Genomic DNA, 23,406 nt, shown 5'->3' with positions numbered 1-23,406 from the left:
ACCTAACTATACCAACATTAGAGGAAGATGAAGATCAGACAGTGACAGGCAGGATAGGAAGGAGTGAGATAAAAATGGTGATATATAATACATCCAGGAACAGATGATATTCCTGTGAAATTGTGGAGGCTGGGAATGAAGAAAGTGATAAAGATCTGGAAGGTTTTGTTAAACACTATTTTAAAAAAGGAAGCAGTCTTGGAATAAAGCTGTAGTGACTGTATTAACCAATGAGGGTTAAGAGACCCTTCAGACTTAGCTTCATACAGACTGATTTCAATGTTAAAGCATAATTATAAAGTGTTTATGTCTATGCTATCTATGAAAATGGCAAAGGTTTGGCCAAATGTGACAGATACGAATCAATGTGACTTTATGGAGGGGAGGCAATCATTGGACAATATTAATAGAACAATGGCTGCTATTGTTGGTGAATCTTGACAAAGAGAAAGCAATCAATAGAGGCAGCTAGGATTTTATGAGAAAGGCAATGGCAGCATTTGCATTCCCTTACAGAATAATACAGATAAGAAGGAGAATATATGAAATGAAGCAGAGAATTTAAGGTAGGAGGGTTTCTCTCAGACAAGCTATGTTTTGAACAGAGGAACATGACAGAGATGTCTTCTTTTTATTATTTGATTTAGATCAACAACCATTAGCAAAGAAAATAACGGACTCAAATTTAAGGATATAGCTGGTATGGTAAAAAAAGCTAGTTTTATTTACAGGTGATATAATTTTTTACTTGATAAATCCAGAATAGAACATTTTGGTGTTGTGGAACATTTTGAGACACCATCAAGTCTTTTCATGATATAAAACAAATGATTTTAATACAAATGCACAGAGTTTGGCGAACAGCCACTGCTCTGCTTTCTTCATCTGAGCAATCTGAGGCATCTGTTTGCTTTCTACAAACAATATGCATAAGATTCCATTGTATTTTGCACTTTTCGACTGCATTCTCATTGTTCTGCTGAATATTTGAGTTGTTTTTTGCTAGTTTGTTGCACTGTCTGCTGTAGGATAGACTAAATTCACACTTGCTGGATCTAGTTCTGATTGTATTAACTGAGCACCAATCCCAGCTATTTTTTCTTAGAGAGGGCCCCCTGCACCCTTGTGGAAGGAGAGTGTAAGTTAAGGACCCATCTGATTGAAGGTTGTTGGACCAGGACTCAGTTTTGAATTTTTTAATTGGTTAATTGATTAAAAAAAAAAAGAGTTCTCACAGTTGCTACATAAGCCCAGCATGTGTGCGGGTTTGCTCTTGTTTTAACACAGATGCACAGAGTTTGGTGACCAGCCACTGCTCTACTGTCTTCATCTGAGCAATCCGAGGCAGCTGTTTGCCTTCCACAAACAATAAATACAAGATCGCATTGTATTTTGCACTTTTCAACTGCATTCTCATTGTCCTGCTGAATATTTGAATTTTTTTTGCTACTTTGTTGCACTTTGTCTGCTGTAGGACAGACTAAATCCAGACTTGCTGAATCTAGTTCTGATTGTATTAATTCAGCACTAATCCCAGCTATCATTTCTTAGAGAGGGCCCCCTGCACCCTTGTGGTAGGAGAATTGAAGTTAAGGACCCATATGATTGAAGGTTGTTGGACATGGGCTTGGTTTTGAGCTTTTTAATTGGTTGATTTATAAAAGGGTTCTCACAGTTGCTACATAAACACAGTGTGTGCGTGGGCTTGCTTTCATTTTAACAGCTGTGCAGAGTTTGGCGACCAGCCACTGCTCTGCCATCTTCATCTAAGCAATCTGAGGCATCTGTTTGCACACACCATTGCATACCACCATGCAGTGGGTGTAACCATTGGAGGTTATAGACGCAAAAGCTAAAGAAGATTTTTCACTTAGTAGCTGCCCGTGCTCTGACTGAGGAGTCCCTTAAATTATGCATAGCTGCTTGGACAGCACCTCACCTGAACTTTCTATAGCATTTGCCACTTGAACCAAAACCTACTAATCCCCAATACACTCAAACCCTTTGAGAACCCCAATAGTACAGACCCAGTATTTAGCCCCCAAATTAAATCACATCCTTCCATTACTCTCCCCAATAAAGAAAGTAGATTTTTACCTAGCATTATGGCTGGTCAGTTCTCCTCCATTTCTCCTGCCAACTTGACTGACATAGGTATCCTGAGGCAGTGTAGCAATTGCCTCATGTACACTGACAGCCCACTACTTCTACATGACTCAAGTTCAGTTTGTGAAAGATGCATTTACATTAAGAATTTGGAATCCTTGCTGTCTTGTTCACAGAACAGTGATACTGAACAAATTGTCAGCCTACATACTACACCTCCTGCACAAATCATGCACTCAACACATAAACCATCATAGGCAGATGTACTCACCAGTATTTTACCTAAACACCAGAGATCTCTGAAACACAAACATGCTACACCTAATACAGTACCTACAGCACTCAATACAGACAAAACCACAAGCACCAGTGTCTCACCTATCAAGCTCCTAAGGCAAAGCACACCTAAACCAAACTTTTCAGGCATAGGTGACTCCATAGTGAGACACAAAAATATCCCATTCACCAGGCTGGACAAGGAGAAGGTTATGGTCAGCTGTCTGTCGGGTGCCAGGATCCATCAGATCACACATGTACTCAAGTCTCTCAACAACAAGTACCATTATGACTCCATCATAGTTCATGTTGGTGTGAATGACTTGAGACATACCTCACTGGACTCTATGAAGAGAGACAAGAGTGACCTGTCTGAATATGTGTCTCAGGCAGGTATGTCCTTAGCGTTTAGCAGCATATTACCCTCACCTAAGATAATACCACAATATAAACAAAAAATGATTGACTTCAACAATTGGCTTAGCTTCTGATGTCATTCAAAGCGTATCCAGTACCTGTCAGGCTGGGATGACATGGTAGATAGACCACGCTGTTTTGCCAGAGATGGTCTTCATCTGTCATCTGTAGGATTTCGGTTACTGGTAAGGCACTTGCCTCCACAATGGTGCCCTTTTAGGCAATGTCACAAGAACTGAATACCTGAAGTAAAAAAATCTTCAAAAAATGACCTCAAGCTTATGCTGCTAAATGCTAGGAGTCTAAACCTGAAACTGCACTCACTGGAAGCAGCCCTCACCTTAGAAGATGCTAACATCTTTGCAGTCACAGAAACTTAGTTTAAGGCTGTGGAAAACACCCTGGCCATACCGGGTTATAAGACCTTCCACACGTTCAGACCACAAACAAAGTGTGACAACTAAAGGGGGTGGAATATCAATATTCATCAAAGATAAATACACTTCTCGATTGGATAAACAGAATAATCCCCTTGAACTACTCCAGGTCCAGCTGACTGTAGCTAGGACTCTTCGCCAAGTTATTACCAGCTATAGGACCCCCTCCATGAACCAGGGTACCCAAACTGCCTACTTGGATCTACGTGAATCACTCAAGATACAAATGAATACCCTGGTCATGGGTGACTTTAACTACCCGTCCACAGACTGGATGAATTATATATGTACTAACGCACTTGCCCAAAGGTTCTTGCACTTCGTCAACTCCAATGCCCTGGATCAGTTTGGTTGACCCCCAAAAAAGGGGTCCAAACATTCTGGATCTGGTGCTCATTAACATGGGTGATCACTGTACCACCCCATGTGTGCGGCCCTCCCTGGTGAGGTCTAATCATAAATTAGTCTCATTAGATGTAAAAATAATACCTGACCCCCATTAGCAACAACTAGACTAAAAATCTTCTTCAAAGCCAATTACTACCTATTACGTGATGGCATTAATAGCGTCATTGCCTCTGCTCTCACTGATGGAAAGGACACCTATATGGGAATATACACAAATGCCTTGTATAAACATCTGTACAACTGCAATGACTCAGCAGTACCTGATAAGTGCAAAGCAAGATATTCAAGAAAGAACAAACCTGCCTGGTGGACATCTGCCATAAACAGGTTATTATACAAGAGAAAGAAATTGCTGTCCAAGAGCAGGAAGGCATGGTTTCTGAATTGGAAGCACTTCCTCCTCAGCTTAAACAAGCAAATAAGATGCCTAGCGAAGCATTCTAAAGCTAACTACAAATCCAAATTTGCCTCCTTGGCAAAGGATAATCATAATGCCTTCTTTGGCTACATCCGAAACCTTAAAAGTAAAACCCAGATTTGCGCAGAATTGTTTTTTAATGGCACCACATATACTGAACCCATGTAAATACCCAATCTGCTAGCTGACAAGTTCAGTGAAAATTTATCTCCCCACTACATATTCCCCAAAGAATCACTCCCACCTGCCCTCCACCTAGTATCTCCAAGGAGCAGGTCTTAAATGCCCTCTCCAAGCCAAAAACACTGCCTCTGTGGGACCTGATAATATCCCAAGTTGTGTTCTTAATGGCTTATTATCTGCACCACTGGGTACTCTTCAACCATATCCTAAGCACTGGTTTTGTCCCTGCAGAATGGAAAACAGCAACCATCATTCCGTTGCATAAAGGAGGTGCCTCCCACTGACTCTGGGAACTATAGACCCATAAGCCTGACCAGTCTCATCTGCAAGGCCGTGGAGAGACTCATCATGGACCTTATCAACAAAGATACAGGAGACCTCTAAACCCTCCACCTGACCCAGTTTGGCTTTGTTAAAGGGAGATCCAACCTGTTGAACTTGGTGGACTTCTTCGAGACAGTCACCAAAATCCTGGACAAAGGTAAATATGTGCATACAGCCTACCTGGACCTGGCCAAGGCCTTGGACACTATTCCCCACTCAGGCATCATGGATAGACTCACCCAGCTGGAGATCAACCCATATATTGTCAGGTGGGTTGCAAACTGGCTCACCGATAGAACACGCAGTCAAATAGGGTTCCACAGGGTCAGTGCTGGGGCCCCTATTGTTTGGAATCTAGTTATCAGATATATAGGCAAAAACAAACGGTCTATAGCTTACAAAATTTGTTGATGACTGCTAATTGGGAGCGGTCACTGAGTCCCCAAACAATGGCAACATCCTGCAAGAGGGACTTACATAGAGAAACGACTGGTGCCAGGCTTAAACTTCTGAAAGGGCGATGTCCGTGCCAATTACCACATTAATAACAACACCCTATGCACACAATCTACGGTGAGAGATTTGAACACACAGGTTGACAGTAACCTTTCCTTTGACCATCATGTCTCCACAGTGGTAAGAAGGGCTTTCTATGTTGCCCATCTCATAAGTAAGGGCATTGGTTCCAGAACAAGAGAGGTTTTAACCCCTTGTACTCTTCCCTCATCAGGCCAATAATATAGTACAATGCCCCATTTGATATGTATCTTACCAGACACCTGTAGCAGCTAGCGAGACCTCAAATGTTTCTTACAAAGAAAATTCAGGTTCTTCAGCATATGTCACATGCTGACAGACTGAAATCACTGCCACTATACTCTGTGTCTTACAGACTACTTAGAGGTGACCTCTGCCTTGCATATAAGGCAATCTCAGATCCTACTTTGATAGAAATGCTGCACATTCGAAAGTCAAGTGCTACATGATGCACTCGCTCTAAAGACCTCAACCTAGTATGTGACATCAACAGGACTTTCTGGAAAGACAGATATGTCTCACATTGGTTACCTCTTCTCTTAAACAAACGTCCAATTCAGGTGAAACAGAGCCCTTCATACACCCCATTTAAGTGCAATTTGGATGACTAGATGGGAAACTGCAAATTCACCCTGGGAGTTTCACCTGTGTCTCTCTTGGATAGGGGCAGTAGTTGTTGATTTAGTTCTGCTCGATACATTATTCTAGGGAATAGGGGATAAACTTGGCTAGGCTTGTAAAGGCCCTAGGGCCATTAGCCTAGTAACCTCCTATGAGCCTATGATAAAACAAAGACTATAGTGGAAAACTATCTACCCATACATGAAATAGTTCAGCTGAAGTATTTAAGTGTATGGATTTAAAAGGATTCTATAATGGCAACAAAGGATATGTGGGAAGTGACGAAAGAAAATATAATAAAAATACTGAGAAGCTGGGAGCTCTTGACTATTGACATGGATAATAAGATAAAAGCAATGAAGATGTTTTTTGTTCCTTTAGTTTTATTTCCAGGTCAGGCATACTTTTATCAACCAGAGGAAAAGCTCTGGATGACAATAGAGAGTCAACATAATTTATCTGGGAGAGGAAAAGGCAAGGGTTAAGTGGGATAAGTTGATTTAAGATTACTTGATTTGATATATATATATATATATATATATATAAAATACATACATAAACACACCCATCACAACTGAAGTAGAAGGTTATAAATCAAAGTGGAAAGGAATGATGATGAAAAAAGTGGTGCATTACAGAAATAAATTAAAAAAAGGATTTTTTGATACAGGCCCTTTAGGATAAAAAATAAAAAATGTATAGAATATTCATAGGATCATAGGAAGTTACTAGGCTATTGGCCCTGAGGCTCTTATAAGCCTAGCCAAGAGATTAGCCAATGTTTAGACAAGCCCCTGTCCAGCAGGGACACAGGTGGTATCCCAGGGGTGCATTTTTGTTTCCCATCCAGGTTGCGCTTAAAAGGGGATAATGAGGTACTCTGCTTGATGTAGAGAGGGAGTCTATTTCACAGATGGGAGAGTCTCTGGGACACAAATCTGTCCCACCACCAAGTTTGATTGATGTCACAGAGCAGGTTGAGGTCACACATGCGAGTTACTCGAGTGGCGCTTGACTTGCGGATATGCAGCAGTCCCATCAAGGCGGGGTCTGAGATTGCTTTGTATGCCAGACAGAGGTCACCTATGAGGAGTCTGTATATACAGTAGAGGGGCATGGCTTTTAACCTGTGTAGGGTAGATGTTTGAGGCCCTGGATTCTCCTGGTAAGGAACCTCTGTGGTCTCTCCAGGTGCTGCATGTGCTTTGCGAGGTACATGCCGAAGGGAGCATTGTACTCAAGAATTGGCCTTATAAAGGAAGTATACAGGGATGTTATGACCTCCATATCCCTGAATGAGATACCCTTATTACGAGGTGGGTTATGTAGAAAGCTTTCTGTACAACAGAAGCAACATGGTGGTCAAAAGTCAGGTTGCTATCAACCTGGGTGCCCAAATCTCTCAAAACTGATTGCGTGCTTAGGACATTGTTATTAATGTGATAATATGTGGAGATGTCACTCTCCCCAAAAGGGGATGATGATGCATTTTTTGGCATTCAGGTTGAGGCTATGTTTCTGGCACCAGTCATTTGTTTTGGTGAGACCCTCTTGGAGGACGTTTACATCACTTGGGGAATTGCTGACCGTGCCCAGCTTGCAGTCATCTGCAAACTTGTTCAGCCATAGCCCACTTTTTTTGGCCTGCATCTCAGAGAAGTATATCCTGAATAACAGAGGCCTCAAGACCGATCCCTGGGGCATGCTGCTCATTACAGGTCTACTGCTAGAAGTGGCTTCCCCTACTTTGATTAGGTGGGTTCTATCAGTGAGCCAGTTTGCTACCCATCTGGTAACATATGGATTGATGCCTAGTTCAGAGAGTTTATCTATTATGCCCGAGTGGGAAATGTAGCAGAAAGTATTCTAAAAACAAAGCCAATATGGGAACAGAAGAAAAGAAAATTTACCAGTAGGGATGAGTGCAAAAATTGAAAACAAGCAACCGTGGCTGAAATTTATTGGAGTAAATTAGCAAAGGGACCAATATATTTAGAGCAAATAACTTGAAAGGGAAGGGTAAAAGAGTTGGATAATGGCAAGGCAGATGTTTTTACTACAGGTTATAGGCTACTTTCCCTACCAGGGACTGTTAACACGAGATAGGCAAAACAAATGGAATAGGGAAGTGCTAAGTGACAGACCAGCTGTGGTCCAGTTTTCAGTTGAGTCTAGAACAGAAGCTGCAGTTAACAATGGAAAATTAGAAGGGTGAATGATATGTTGCAAGATAACTTAAGAATCAAATCAAAATGGTTAGAAAAAAAACTGGGAAGACAGATTGGAAAGGCAATTTACAAGGGAATAGTGGCAGGACACCTGCATGGCTCCAAGGTTTGCTACAAAGTTAAGAAAATTTAGGATAGAAAACAGACATTTTCCTCAGGTAGATAGCAAATACTAGATGTATGATGGGAAACAGAGAGGTAATTGGGAACAGGTTTTGTGGAATGTAATGAGTTGGCAGATTTTAAAATTCACTACAGAACACCTTATCAGAAATATTGGATAATGAAATATATTTCTGAGCTGGGATATAAGATCTAAATTGCCTAGACACAGCAAGATTTAAAAAATGAATGATACTGGCTGCCAAAAAAAGCAGTGACTAGAAAATCAACATTTTACTCAACTACTGCTAAATTACTGAGTATTGTATTTTAAAAGAGACAGAAGAACCAGAGGTGGAATCTTTAGAAAAGGGAAAGGAGCAAATTACATACAAATAAATGGCATTTGTGAGAACAATGCATGCAGAACAATGTTCAGAAGGACTAGTGAAATTTAAAGGAAGATTGGAACTGAGCAATGAATATGTTGGCAAGAATGAAGTGTTAAAAACGTGTATACTGCTAGGAAATAATGGAATTATGGTTAGTTTTCTATTACTGCATGTCTACATATGTCCCATTTTTTAAAAAAATGCCATGTTTAACACACAGTGTGAAAGTAGCGGACTCCAAGTCAGACTGCCAACCAGTCACGAGTGTAGTCCCACAGGGCTCGGTCCTGGGTCTTCTCCTGTTCAGCATCTACATCTCAGAAGTCCAAGCCAACACAAAGGGACTCTGGCTGACCAAGTTCGCAGATGACAGCAAGCTGGGAGCTATTATTAACTGCTCAAGTGATGCAGACACCCTACAGAAAGGCCACACTAAGACCAATAACTGGTGTCAAAACCATGGCCTTAAGCTTAATGCCAAAAAATGCGTCGCCATCCCCTTTGGTAATAACTCAGTTCCCACTAATTACCACATCAATGGGAGCCCACTGAAAACTGAAGGCGTTATAAGAGATCTGGGGATGCAGGTTGACAGCAACCTCTCCTTTGACCACCACACATTGCCACTGTGGTCAGAAAGTCCTTCTATGTGGCACATCTCATTACCAAGGGTTTTTCATCCAGGAAGAAAGAGGCCATCGTCTCTCTCTCTCTACTCTTCCCTCATTAGACCAATCATCAAGTATAACGCCCCATTTGGCATGTACCTCACTAGATACCTGCAACAGCTGAAGAGGCCATAGAAGTACCATACGAAGAGGATCATAGACATTAAACACGTCCTACACAGACAGACTCAAAAGACCCCAGCTATTCTCTGTCTCATATCGCCTACTAAGAGGCGATCTCTGCTTGACTTACAAAACCATGTCTGATCCAGCTGTTAGAAATGCTACATCTAAAAAAAAAAAATCCCAATCCCTCCGCACTACACACTCCAGAGACCTCAGCCCCATTACCACAATCGACAGAACATGCTGGAGGGACAGGTTCTTCACCCAGAGACTATCCATGCTCTGGAACAGACTTCCCATACATGTCAAGCAGAGCACCTCGCTGTCCCTCTTCAACAGAAATCTTGAGTGGATGGGTAATAGAAAGTTCACCCCTGGGATCACTCCAGTGGCTCTACTTGATACAGGCACTGGGAACTAACATTGGGCGGCATAATGCCAGGGCACTTCTATGGGCTATGCTTGTAAAGGCTCCAGGGCTATTAGCCTAGTACACACCTATGAACCTATAATAAAGATATTAAAAAATACTCAATTTCTACTAATGCTGGTAGTGCAAGTGGGAAAGCACCCATGTGCTGGTGAGCTAGCCTAATGTATATTAAACAAAACAAATCAAACTCCCCCCAAAAATAGCTGGCCTAATCCACATTTGAAAAAACATCCAAGTATATTACTTCAACAAATCATAATTTGCAGCAATGCTAAGTTCTTGTCAGACATATTACAACTACTAATGTTCAGATGTGTTTGACATTAAATTTTAAGTTTGCTTCCAAAATAAGGACCATAATACTTATTCCAGTTTCTGGTTTAGGCCACTTTGTGAAACTTTTGTGATTGCAGCTTATAATTTGCTAGATAGTTGCAATGGCTATATTAATAAGTCATTGCAAACTTGAGTCAGTATTCATAAGCATAGTAGTGCTGGTACACAGTACAAACCATATAGCGAAGCCTTGTACAATTCATAAAAGTGCCCGAACACTGTACTCTACAATTCACAAACCTGTTGGTTAGGAAGGACAGGGCAGATGAGGTGCATAAATTCAGGTAAGTACAACTATATAAGTATGGTGGCTAAAATACTGCCCCTACATTTGTAGAACTTGCAGAAGTTATGTTCTACTCAGAACAACATAAATAAGCAGCAACATCAGGCTAAATCTGAAGCAAAAGTCTAAAATCAACTGAAAAAAATACAGAGATGTACTGACACATCTTATACTTCAGTACTGTGTATATATCCACAAAGGTATACCCATACACAATTCCACCCCTGCAACAGTGACACCACCATCTTCCAGCCAAAGGGATCACCATCATAAACAGACACCCTCATCTACATATGTAAATCAGTCCTGCTCACAGTCCTGACTAATAAGGATGACAACTATGAAATGCCCTGCATCAAATATGCAGAGAAGAGCAACCCTCTAAGTGCCTCTATACAGCAGCCCCAAGGCAAACATCTACAGCATATGCAGTACTTCCTAAAACGCAGCCTGTGTGTGTGTTATAGACAGCTGTAGCACAAATCAGAAAGGTTGCACTCTATGTAAGTGTCCAGTGGTGTATATTCACTCTTGGTGTGCAGTACATAATGGGACAGCAATTCATACCTCTCAACTATACAATTTTCTGCAGAATGTCCAGATTTTGGCGTAATATTTTTGGTCTGTTTTTCATAAAATTGTATGTTTTTCTGGCAAGTTAATGGCAAATCATTAAAGATTGATGTTAGAAAATAATGACAGACATTTGAGTTTCAGACTTCATATCCTTCAGAAAATTCATGCTAATGCAAGACCTGTTACTCTATCAACTTTCTAAGTTTGTAAGAGCAATATTTAAAATTATCCCTGTTTTTAGGCCTTTGTCCCACTTTTATTTATGGCTTTGTCCAGATGTCTTGCTCTAAAAGGTTGAGAGGTATGCTCAGCATGCTGTTTATGAATCATGCACAGGACTAGAGCATACACTATCAAGTCCTTAAGTCACATTTAGACAAATGCACAGCTAGGGTGGGGTGAAGTGAGCAGTTTCCCTGGGCACAAGGTGTCAAAAGCAGAGATCAGCAGATCCACTTTTTCTCCAGTGGAATGCTCTCCACATAAATGTAAGGGTAGGAGAAGAAATAGAGGGATTTAAAACCTGGTGCTCCTTCTCAAGCGAGAAGGAGCTCCAACTACGGCTCTGCATTTAGACAACTGTGCACCATGTTTACTAAACAGGCAGCATGAAAATTTATCTTTGCAAATTTTTTTCTTTTCTGGCGTCTAAAGAAAATAGGTATGATCCAGATGGACAAGTTGGCCAACAAAAAAGTCATACTTCAATAAAAGAAAAGAATGAATAAATAAGAAGATGTATAAATAAAACGAGATCTCAAAATAAACTGCAGTTGCAACATGCACATTATAATAGTTTGTTAAAGATTCAGAAGCTTCTTAGGAATTTGTATAGTCCAAGCAACAGGAGAACAATTTAACAAACTTTATTTTGCATGGAAGTACAAGCAGCAGAAGATACTTGCAAGGCATTAGTAGAACACCCAAGAACTATTACTCTGTTGTTTACATTTTTTCCAGGAAAGAAAGGCCACTGCAAGAGTAATGGAATGATTCTGCATGATAATGCTGTCTGGTCCCCAAAACCCTGTATCACCTGCCTCTGCACTAATGGCAACACTGCTTGTGATGTGGTGATGTGCCCAACTCTCACATGCCCCCAGACTGAGACACCAGATGGAGAATGCTGTCCTATCTGCAAGGAAATTGGTAATGACATAAGTATTTTCACAATCAAAAATGTCTTCCCACTGCTGCATAACAGTAAACAGTGAGCGTGCTTAGATTTTTTTATTAACTTTTGTTGAACATTTGCCTGCATGAATTTTATCTGATTTGACAAGCAAAATAACAAAAAAAATGTAGTTTCATAGTTATGTGTACATGCATGCATATACATACACAAACTGTTTTAACTTTTAATGTTATGGTTTTGTATGACTGTGTTGCTCGCTCAAAGTACTTAAAGATTATATTAAATGCAACATGATAGATACTTGAGGGCGTTTCTGTGTATACACGTGAAATACAGACAATTTTAAGCAATAAAACTAAAATGAAATCTATTCGATCAGAATCAATGGAGAGCATTTGCAAGAATCTCCTCACAGTGAATTAAAAAAGCCAAATGCTCCAAGTTCACAGTGAAACGTACACTTCAGGCCTAATCAAAAGGTTAAGGAAGACAAATCCAGGTAATTTATGTGAGTGTCTAGCTGACAGTTTCATCCCAAGGGCATTTAAGAACAGCTGGCATTCTAAACTAATTCAATACTGTGTTCAGAAGGGTGGATGGGAAAAGGGCTTGGGCAGTATCAGATAAAAACATGAAAAAGTTATATATACTTAAATGTATGAAAATGCTGATACAACACTTGACCATTATCCTAGATTCAGGTTTCTTCATTGCTTATAAAAGTCTAAATACATAAACTATTAGCTCTGTGAACGGACACAGTTCCATATTCATGGAAACAAGTAGATAAAGTATCTGTTTTGAAAACGAGAGCAGAAAACTATGCATTGTAACTACTGCTGCCGACAAAATCTCAGTTACAGCAATCTGATTATTAAGTAGTGTGTGTGTGTGTGTGTGTGTGTGTGTGTGTGTTATAAGCATGTAATAAGAAACAGCTGGTGTACATGGTACAGATATTTCTGCACACCACAGGTGTTGCAAGACATGAGCCCAAATGGCGAGTGCCTTACAATTTGGGCTAATGCTTCAGAAAAATGTTCAGAGTGCAGTAATATCTGTACTATGCACACCCCCAAAAGCCTTATTACACTTATAAAATAGGCAGTGGTATTTTTTGCAGTTTAAATTTTACACTTAATACGGTAATTATATGTTATGCAGTGCATTTTTATGTTAAATAGTTTCTCTGCTCATTTTAACTAACTGACAGCTGTGTAGGATTGTAACCATGTAAATGTATGGAATATTGGTCTTAAATTTTCAAGGCAGTCATTTAAGGGACTTTTCCATCAAAATGCTTGCACTATTACACAATCATGATTACAAATAGGTGCCAGCACTTCACAATACCTCAACTAAGCTCTGGCAAATGACCGTATCCAGAGGTATAGACTAATAGCAACTGCATAGTGCTTCATAAAGAGGTGCACTGCTTTCTGGGTGACACAGAATTATACTGGATGCAAATTCAAGAACACCCCCCCCCCCCCCAATTTGAGTTGATTTTGCTGACGATACACTATATATCCTAAAAAATATTCTCTATGGTATTCATTTTGGTAGCAACTCCCAAAAACTGGAAAAAAAAAAATTCTAAGTAGCAATGCTCCTCCCATCACCCCAAGAAATTTCTTAAGCTGGTTTAGTTGATGGCATGTGTACTGACTTAAAAATTACATTGTGTATGCTTTATTTTTGTTGCAATGTGTATTTTGCATTCATGCAATGCCTTTATTTTTATGTACTATATTTTCACAACTACCTCTCAGGTCAAAGAATGCCTGGCAGAATATTTCCACTCTGTGTGTGTGTGTGTGTGTGTGTGTGTGTGTGTGTGTGTGTGTTTTAAGTAATTTGATTCCTGGCTTCCAATGAGCTGCTTTCTGCTACTATGGTGAATGTTTTTATTTCAACTTATTTACTTCCTATCTATCCTGAACTGCATGTTTTTATTTCAACTTATTTACTTTCTCTCTATCCTGAACTGCCTTGTTTTCTTTTTGTGAAGTTAATACTTTCACTTTGTTTGGGACATTACTTTTTACCTTACTGGATGCTTTTTTATAGTTCCTAAACAGACAATGTACATAAATTTCCATTTTTAGTGATTTAATTACTGTAAAGTGTGTTTAATGTTAGCCACAGCCCTGACTCCTGTTTTGTTCTATTTCTTATTAATATTTCTATGCAAAATTAGCAAGGCATTTGGGTGCAGGATGTATATTTCGTGTTTCATTATTTTTTTTTAATAATCATTTTTTTTTTTTTGCTTTTTTAGGAGAATTTCTGTATTGGACAAATTTTCCTGCTAAATGACTTTTCAAGATGTTCACAGTTTATTGAATTTCAAATTCTGTGCTGGCTGTAAAGATCTGTTAGAGAATGTAAGGTCCCAGTGGTCTGCACTAGCTTTTTTCCATCATGTAATACATTTATTTAATGCACAGGTAGCTAGCAATTTGAGTGGTCAGTTTTCCTTGCCCTTTTCATAAAAGTATATTATACACATATTTTATACATACACACAATTATATATGTATGTACATACATTCACATGTGGGTCTGGCTCATTTTGTCAACAACCAGCTCACTGACCACAAACTCATCAAGTTTAAGCTGTCAACAAGATGGATTCGTGGACAAGTATCGATTTGTCAATAAAGTCCACAACAAAGTGTAAATTTATAAAAATAAGCATTTCTGCAGGAAGGGCAAGCCCCCTAGCACCTCACACAGGGAAATGTGTCCCCTCATAACCCTGCTACTTATATATAACAACCGGATTACTATATCACTGAAAAAGGGGAACAGTCTAATTTCTATATAGATAATGGTTACCTCTAATCTGTGACAGCAGTGAAGTAAACTGTACCTGACAGATATACTACAGTTAACATATGGGACACACGAGACTATCTCAATGAGACAGCTTTCGAGTTGATGAGTTGTTTCTCAAACTAAAGGGCTACATACATAATCTGAAAAACAAAGATCGATCATATTTAAATAAATGTAGTTACATATTTGGGTTATTATGATTTGATAGGTCTATCTGTTAATGCATTTGTATGCAGACTTTTCATTGCCTTTTAACACATTTTTCATAAGATTCTTCGGGACAAACTTCAGAATTCTACCTTAGAAATGAAAGGAATAAGACACACAATGTACATTTTTGGATGCGTTTTAAAACTGGAGTTCCTGCAGGACTAGAGTGAGACCTAATACTTTTTAATAAGCTTACCAGCAGCGTTAACTTGCTGCATCATGCTTGGTATGTCAGATATGCTGACAACACGCAAATGATAAGTAAACATGGACATGTTTGAAAACAATTTTCATATCAGTACACCTGGCTTTTTAATGTTATTCAAGTCAATGGGTGAGCTTAACAAGATCTTTTAAATATGCCAGAGGAATTTAACGTCTATGTACACATTCGGTAAAGGAGTATGTGGGCTTAACACAAAATCTTTTTCAGCTATGACCTGGGTACAGGTTGTTGTTTGTCTTTCGGCTTTTTCCCGGTAAGGGGTCGCCACAGTGGAACTCCGCGCTAATGATTGGCAGTAGATTTTTATGGTATAAAGCAATATTAACACAGATCATTTACAGTCAATTATAAGGAGCAGATAGCATATACAATCAAAGCTAGTTACAAATACTTAATGTAAGATAATTTACTTTCTTTCCTTCCATGATTATCATCTAGAAGGGTAACACATTTCCATGGAAATGCCCCCCCAAACACAATGACAAACACCTCAGTGCAGTGACAAGCAGCTTTTGGTGTGACAGCAATGAGCTCATCTGGTACTATGCCCTACTACTACAAGTTCCAATAAAAACACAATTAGCAAAACAAAATATAAATACTGCTGTTATATAAAACAAAAAGGCAACAATTTCACTTATGGAAGAAAAATAACTATTTTCATTTATTACAAAGTTTTCTGTCAATGAATCTAACAAATCTTGCCTGGATGAAATAAACCACTTTCTTAAGACTGAAAAAGCATCACACACACTTGTTTCAATTTCAGGCAAAGGTGGAAATGGACTTGTGTTACAAACCAATAATCAAAAACAACAGTGCTGGTTTTATTTAAAAATAAAGTATAGTACATACATAATATATAGCAGTGAAATATGTATTTAAAGGCTATTAAACAAACACCTTGCAATCCAAATGGGGAAACTTCAAAATCATAAAAGGACTTTGTACAAGGTGGTTATGCATGTAAGAGACAGACAAAAGAAATAAGTTACATTTTCTCCCATCTCACAACGAGCATCCATTATTTCTCCTTGACTTTTAGATATGCTACACTAGCTCTAAAGATGTCTGCACTGTTGATGTGGCAGCTGCAAGCCTACCTTCAGCTACTGTTTTCAGGATTGTGTCCACTTGGCAGATTACCACCAAGGGTTGATATGAAGTTGAAGTTATAAAGGTCTGTACACAAAGTACTGTGAGGTTAAGAAAACAAGGATATTTGTCTCAGTAAAGGACAGATGGCATAAACAAGATGACCATCTACATGGCTTTGTGGATATTTAATAAGAACTGTGACTTGTTACTTAAAAAAATCCTTTCTTTGGTCCCAGAAATCTTTATTTCTATTATTTTAATTATTTTTATTTTATTTACAATTTTATAAGGGCGGTTTAAACATACTGTGCCACTTGACCAACTGCTACATGATATACCTGGTATTATAGATGGAATCAACTCTGCACCAATGGGATGCAAATAATGCTACACTTAGCATATTTGACCACATGAACAACCTGAGCCATCACTGATCCAACCACTCTAATATGTCCAGAATCCACTCATCAGCACACATGAATGTATCCTATTTTTCAGTGGTTAGGAACCATGACACTAGCTCATTTGGTGATATCAAAGTCTGCGGTGATGGGTTTGTTAACCCCAGCTACACATGGTATGATGGATGAACCACCAAGGTAAATGCTAATAATAAACACAGAGATGGCAGCAAAAAAAAAAATGAGAAGAAAATAAAGTGATAGTAAAATACGATAGAAAATGAAGAATATACATCGTACTTCTATATGGAGCTTTGCTTTTAAGATTATTACATCACTTTAAAAAAGTTATGAAAAGATTAAGCCCAGCTCTTAGCTAACAGACAAACTTTTTTTTAAATACTGCTTAGGCTGCTGTAAAAAAAAAAAAAAAAAATCTGACCAAAATCAGTACTAGTTGTATTCTTATCCGCACACACTGTCAGGCAGAAGCATCATAACATGTGAACTGCAGGGGCAAAAAGCTCTGACCCAGGACTTCTGAGTAGTAGTATATGTCAAAACTATGATTGCTTCATTGTGTGTACAACACAGTACTGTTTCAACATATTTTAGGAGGTCCAGCACTGCTACTGAATGATGGGGTGCAAAAAAGATGTAATAAAGACTGCAAACATTTTTTACAATGATAATATTTTCTAATATATTTCTATGCAAAATTTAAAAAAAAATTGTAAAAGTTGTGTCACTCTTGCTTGACATCACCTAAATCTTTTCTGTTAACCATTATTTATTGTGTTAACCCAGAACAGTTTGTTTTGTGCAAACTGTGGATTTAGAATGCTTTTTTCCTCTAAACTACATAACTGGAGGTTTAGACAATCAGTCATGAGTGTTCTTACAAAATAATGGAATTTAAATTTATGACTTACTAACATTACATGAAACAATAAATGATTTTTCCTTGAGAGACACCATCTGTTTCTAATGAATATAAGGAAATCATTTTTGTTTTATTTTTCTTGTATTCATGTTTATATAACCATCCAAACTGCATGCTGTACTAAGATGCAACAGTATTCCAACAACATTAACTGAAGTTTCACTAATAATAAACTGTCGATCTTTCTTCTTATGTTCTGTATACTACTGTCATCCTCCCATCATCATGTCATCTGCATCTCTTCAATCTATGGCTATCTTCATACTTAGTAACAAACGTTTTACCGGAAAGTGACAAAACTGAATTTTCTGGTGATTCTTCAGAGCCAAATGACCCCAGTGAACCAATTGCTGCACCACGTACCCAGGCAGAAATTGATGAACTTCTCAGACAGGAAGAGGAACAACAGGAAGAGGAAGAGGAAATGATGCACAAAAAGGAGGCAGAGCGCAAGAGAAAAAAAGAACTGAAGAAGCAAGAGGAAGAGCAAAGGAGAAAAATGGAGGAGCTGAAACAGAAAGAAGAGGAAGAAATGTTTAGAAAGCAGGAAGAAGAAGAAATTAAGAGAGCACTATTAGAGGAAGAGGAGCTAAGAGAAAGTGAAAGACTACGACAGGCGGAGGAAGAAAGACAAAAAGAAGAAAACAAAAAGCTAGAAAAAGAAAGAAAAGAACGCAAAGAAAAGGAAAAGCAGGAGGAGGAGGAAGATGAAAATGAAGAAGAAGAAATTCTCAGAGGAGATGTTTTCAGAATGCCTCCACATTACTTTCCAACTCCAGAATCACTACCATTTCATCCAGATGAAAGACCACCACCTCTCCATGTGCCACTGCCATCTACATGCATTGTATCCGACTCTACACTGAGCTGTACGTACAGCAAGATCACTCACATTCCATCAATTGTAGACACAGAACTAAAGTGCCTGAACCTTGCAGGTAAGGGAAGCACTTACAATTAAGTTCCTTTATACAACATTTTTTGGTAATAACTGTTTATAGAGATGATTACTTATTATTACTGTACTGCATATCTGTGTTTATTTTTTATACTGAATTAATAGTATTAGCAGCCTTGTTTACCACAGAGATAGCAAAACCTAACGGAAGTATTCAAGAAGCCAGCAATACCCAATGAAACTGAATTTGGCAAACTCAGTGGGTTAAATTTTAAATTCTGCTATAAATTATGTGCATTTTCCAATGTAACTGAATTAATTACATATTATAGTTAGAGATAATGTTTGCTAAGCAGTGATTATTCACATCCCCCCAATGGACATATCAGTGAAACTCAGATTAAAAAAAAAATGTAACTACTGATGAATATACACTGCCCACGACTACATGTTCAATGTTTTTAGCACCAAGAACAAACAGCTGGGATGGACGTGAGCTGGTGTACTCTTTTATTTATTTATTTATTTATTTTTCCCCTACACTTGGCCACTTTATTGACACATTCATTTCTCTAAGGGATGCCAGCTCACCAGCAAATTTGCTTCCTTAAGAGTCAGGTGCTGAGAATAGTGCAATCATGTACTGTGCAAGATATGATTTCTTATTATGCCCCTAACTTTCTCCTCCTAATTACTGTTGTAACTTCTGTATACTACTTGCTCTGGAGTGTGCACGCATGCTTCTGTATATGCTAAACCCTGATTATGTAGTGCACCAGTAATGTAAGCAATGTCATCATGGTCCTGCTAATGAACCACCATGAAGTCCCCCCACCCTCTTTAGTAATGGGTGCTAACCCTAATGCTGCCCCTCCCCAACCCTAACCCTACACCTTAACTTAAAAAAAAAAAACTTCCGATAACACTTCCACTATTCAGACAAATTTCAGGCTGGTGTTATAGGGGTATTAGTGTTGTTATCAGGAGAGGAAATAGTTTTCCTTTCTCTGTATTTTTTTAGTTAGAGGTTTATTCCGTTCAATATTCTGTATGTTTAAACATTTTTTGTTGGTGTTTTTAGTTTGACATTAAGAACATTTGATCGTGTAGAATATAACAGTATGTATTACCTATTCTATTGCATTACCAAATGACATGGAAAGTAGGGCCTAACACAGCTATTTAAAGAAGATATATATTTCTGCCAACTTGTCTTTTTATGAAATTAATTACCAGATCCATATGATTAGTTGCCAACCCAAATCAGAGCACTTCTAATCCCCACAGCCACCTAAATCATTTCCATGTAAACCACAGACTGGCACATCCCCACAACTTCTGTAGCCAGCCTACAATGGGTATCTTGAGACAATGTAAGAACTGTCTCATACTTTCTGATAATCAACTATTACTCAAACAGCAAAACACAGTGTATGAGAGATGTACATATATAGTAGCACTGGAGGCTAAAATCTCACACACAAAACTCAGACATCAGGATTGTATAAGCAGTACGACACACCACACCTCATCATGAACATCATACTACAAACAATCCTTCATATGCTGAGGGTGAAATGATTAACTTGCCTAAATCTCACAGACCTCCCAAACACAACAAAGGCACAAAGCACCAAGACACTCGGATGTATTTCTTCCAAGGCCGAGCAAAGAAACCGTGATGGTTAGTTGTCTGCTTGATGCCAAGATCTGTCAAATCACACATGCACCCAGGTCTTTGAGCAACAAGTACTGATATGACACCCTGATAATGCATGTGGGTGTCAATGACTTGAGACATACCTCCTTGAACTATATGAAGAGAGAGAGACAGACAGGGAAATGATGTAGCTCTCAGATTGTGCCCCAGACAGTTATGAGCTTAGCAGTGAGCAGCATTCTACCTTCTCTAATTATGATGCCACACTATGACCAAAAAGCTGACTTCAATAACAGGCTTGGTTTTTGGTGTCATTTGAAGAGGGTGCAATATCTGTCAACCTGGGAAGACATGATCAATAGACCATGCTGCTTTTTCAAGGATGGTCTTGCACCTGTCCCCTCTAGGCTTTTGAATTTTGGTAAATACATTATCCATCCCCATAGGACCTTTTATTCGCAATGTCAACCAGGCATACCTACCAATATAAAGAAACAAACAAATGAAAACATGAAGGTGTTACTGATCAATGCTAGGAGCCTAAACAAGAACTTCCACTGTCTAAAAGCTCTCCTCACCCTGGAGGAAATAGACATCTGTGCTGTGACTAAGAAAATGATGAAGGGTAGTCCAGCAGTGCAGGGCTATAATGGTTTCCATACTTTTAGACCAGTCACAGCACAGGAGGAAAACAGCTGGAGGTATCTGTCTTCATTCAGAGCAGACTTACTTTTAGGCTGGTTAATGAGCACTATAGCTTCTTCATGTTGAAATCATCATCAGAATGGTCCCTTATCATACACCGTCTAGCTACAAAACACCTCCTAAGGCCCAAGAAAGGCACAATGCATATCTATAAGAACTTGAGCCTCTCTCAGTATTATACCTAAATACATTTTCATGGGTGATTTAAACTACCCAAAAATAGGCTAGGAAACTTATACCACTACTAGTGCACAAGATGAAAGACTCTGTCAGTACTGAAACAAGCCAGGGTACCCAGTAAGGGGAATAACATCTTAAAGCTTGTCCTTACTAATATGGGGGCATCTTGCACCACCCCTTTTGTATCTTCAGCACTTGTTAGTTCTGACTATAAATCAGACTCCATCAAAATAAAACTGAATCCATGGACCACTTCCATCCCTAGTAACTTTAAAAATTTCTCCAAGGCACACTACCTTCTCCTAAGTGATACAGTGGCAAACTTCAAATTCCCACCAAAATGAGTTAACTCTACCAGATATGTGGACACACATACCACTGAGCTATACCAGCATATAAACAGCTGCATAGAAGCAGCTGAACACAGCAAAATCAAGTGAAGGGCATACCACAAAAATAACCCTCTAGTGGAATTTTACAATAAAAGGAAGGGATTACTGGCTAAAAGTAACAGCAGCAATACACAGACTGATACAGCACCCATCATTAAATTAAACAAGCAACTCAAGTCTACCAAAGACAAGTTTGAGGCAAAAAAAAGCCACCCAAGCAAAGATATTTTTTTAGTTAAGTTTGTAATCTCAGGAGCACAAAGCAACAATACTCACGATGCATCTTAAATACTATGAAACACGATTTAGCCACATCCCTGACAGCACTGTTCAACCTTAGCTTCCATACAGGTTTTGTAGCAAGTGAATGGAGAATAGCAGCAGTTATTCCCCTGTATAAGGGAAGACCTTCCACTGACCCAGGCAATAACATTCCCATACATCTGATCAGTCTCATATGCAACTCCAAGAAATTAATTATCAAAAAATTAATCATTAAGGTCAGAGAGAACTTCCAAACACTAAACCCATCTCACTTTGTATTTGTCAAAGGCAGGTCAAGCTCACTCAACCCGTGGACATTTTTGAAAAAGTTGCCAAGACAATGGAAGAAGGTAATATGGTACACTCCGCCTACCTCGACCTGGCCAAGGATTTTGACACAATCCTCCACTCAGGCATATTAGGAAAAGCTGAATAAACTAGCCATAAATCCTTCTGTCACCCAATGGATTGCCAACTGGTTCACAAATAGGATGAAGGGTATCAAAATAGAGGAAGCTACCACCATAAAAAGACTAGTCATTAGTGCAGCCCCCCCCCCCCCCCAAGGTCTGGTGTTGGGATCTCTTCTGTTCAGCATCTCTGGCTAAGTTTACAGATGACTGCAAGCTTGGAACAAAGATCAAATCCCCAAAAGACTCAGCCCGCCTTCAGAAAAGCTGATCTCGATCAAATAACTGGTGCCAGACTCCTGGACTAATGCTTAATGTATTACTGTTTCCTTTGGAAAGTCCGTGAGGAAATACCACACTGACAACACACCCCTAAGAGTTGACTCAGTAGTTTGAGATTTAGGAACTTATGTGGGCAGTGACCTAACTTTTGTCCAGCATGTGTCCACTGTAGTAAGAAATCCTTCTATACTGCATAGTTCATAAACAATGAGATTGCTTCTAGATCCAGAAATGTTACTGCCCCTCCTTTACTCAACCCTCATTAGGCCAATCTGACAATAATGCCCCTTTTGGGATATTTCTGTCAAGGCACATGTAACAACCAGAACTCCTGTAGCGATACTTCACAAGAAGGATGCAAGGCTTAAACAATATGTCCTGTATGGGCCACCTCAAAGTTCTACCTCTATATTCAGTTTCTTACAGACTTCTGAGAGGTGAACTGTTTCTAGCATACAAGGAATCCGCTAACCCATTACTGATGGGCTTACTTCACACCCACAAGTCAAATGATATAAAAAAATACTCAGTCATGGGATCTAAATGTCTTCTGAAACATTAACAGAATGGTTTGATGGGACAGGTGTATCTCGCAAAGGATCCACTGCTCTGGAACAGACTCTCCATCCATGTAGAACAAAGCTCACCCCTGACAACAATCAAGTGTAACTTGGATCAATGGCTGGGAGAGAAGAACATTTACCTCTAGAATCCTCCTTTTACTACTAATGGACACAGTTCAAAGATGATTTATCCCAATGTATAGGTCCCTTCCAAATAGCAATGTTTTGATATAGTAATTATCACTAGAGTAATATATAAATATAGAGCTTGGAAAGGGTTAGGTGAATCTAAACTCCAGTGGGTTAGTTTAATTTTAAGCACCA

The 23,406-nt window shown here is 39.0% G+C and overlaps 1 protein-coding gene and 1 long non-coding RNA gene across 3 annotated transcripts in view; one reads left to right on the top strand and one right to left on the bottom strand.

Moving 5' to 3' along the window:
• Nucleotides 1-23,406, bottom strand: part of LOC122806742 — a 1,208,783-nt gene that overhangs the window by 881,130 nt on the left and 304,247 nt on the right. The window lies entirely within an intron of this gene.
• Nucleotides 1-23,406, top strand: part of ECM2 (extracellular matrix protein 2) — a 374,664-nt gene that overhangs the window by 132,782 nt on the left and 218,476 nt on the right. Inside the window, exons 3-4 of the mRNA XM_044077415.1 lie at nucleotides 11,835-12,023; nucleotides 17,998-18,666. Of these exons, the coding sequence (XP_043933350.1) occupies nucleotides 11,835-12,023; nucleotides 17,998-18,666 (858 nt within the window). The remainder of the gene's footprint in view (nucleotides 1-11,834; nucleotides 12,024-17,997; nucleotides 18,667-23,406) is intronic.

Source organism: Protopterus annectens, chromosome 7.part0 (assembly GCF_019279795.1).
Source record: "Protopterus annectens isolate FY-2018-M chromosome 7.part0, PAN1.0, whole genome shotgun sequence".
Taxonomy (NCBI): domain Eukaryota; kingdom Metazoa; phylum Chordata; order Ceratodontiformes; family Protopteridae; genus Protopterus; species Protopterus annectens.
This window is presented reverse-complemented; position numbering and strand designations above follow the sequence as displayed.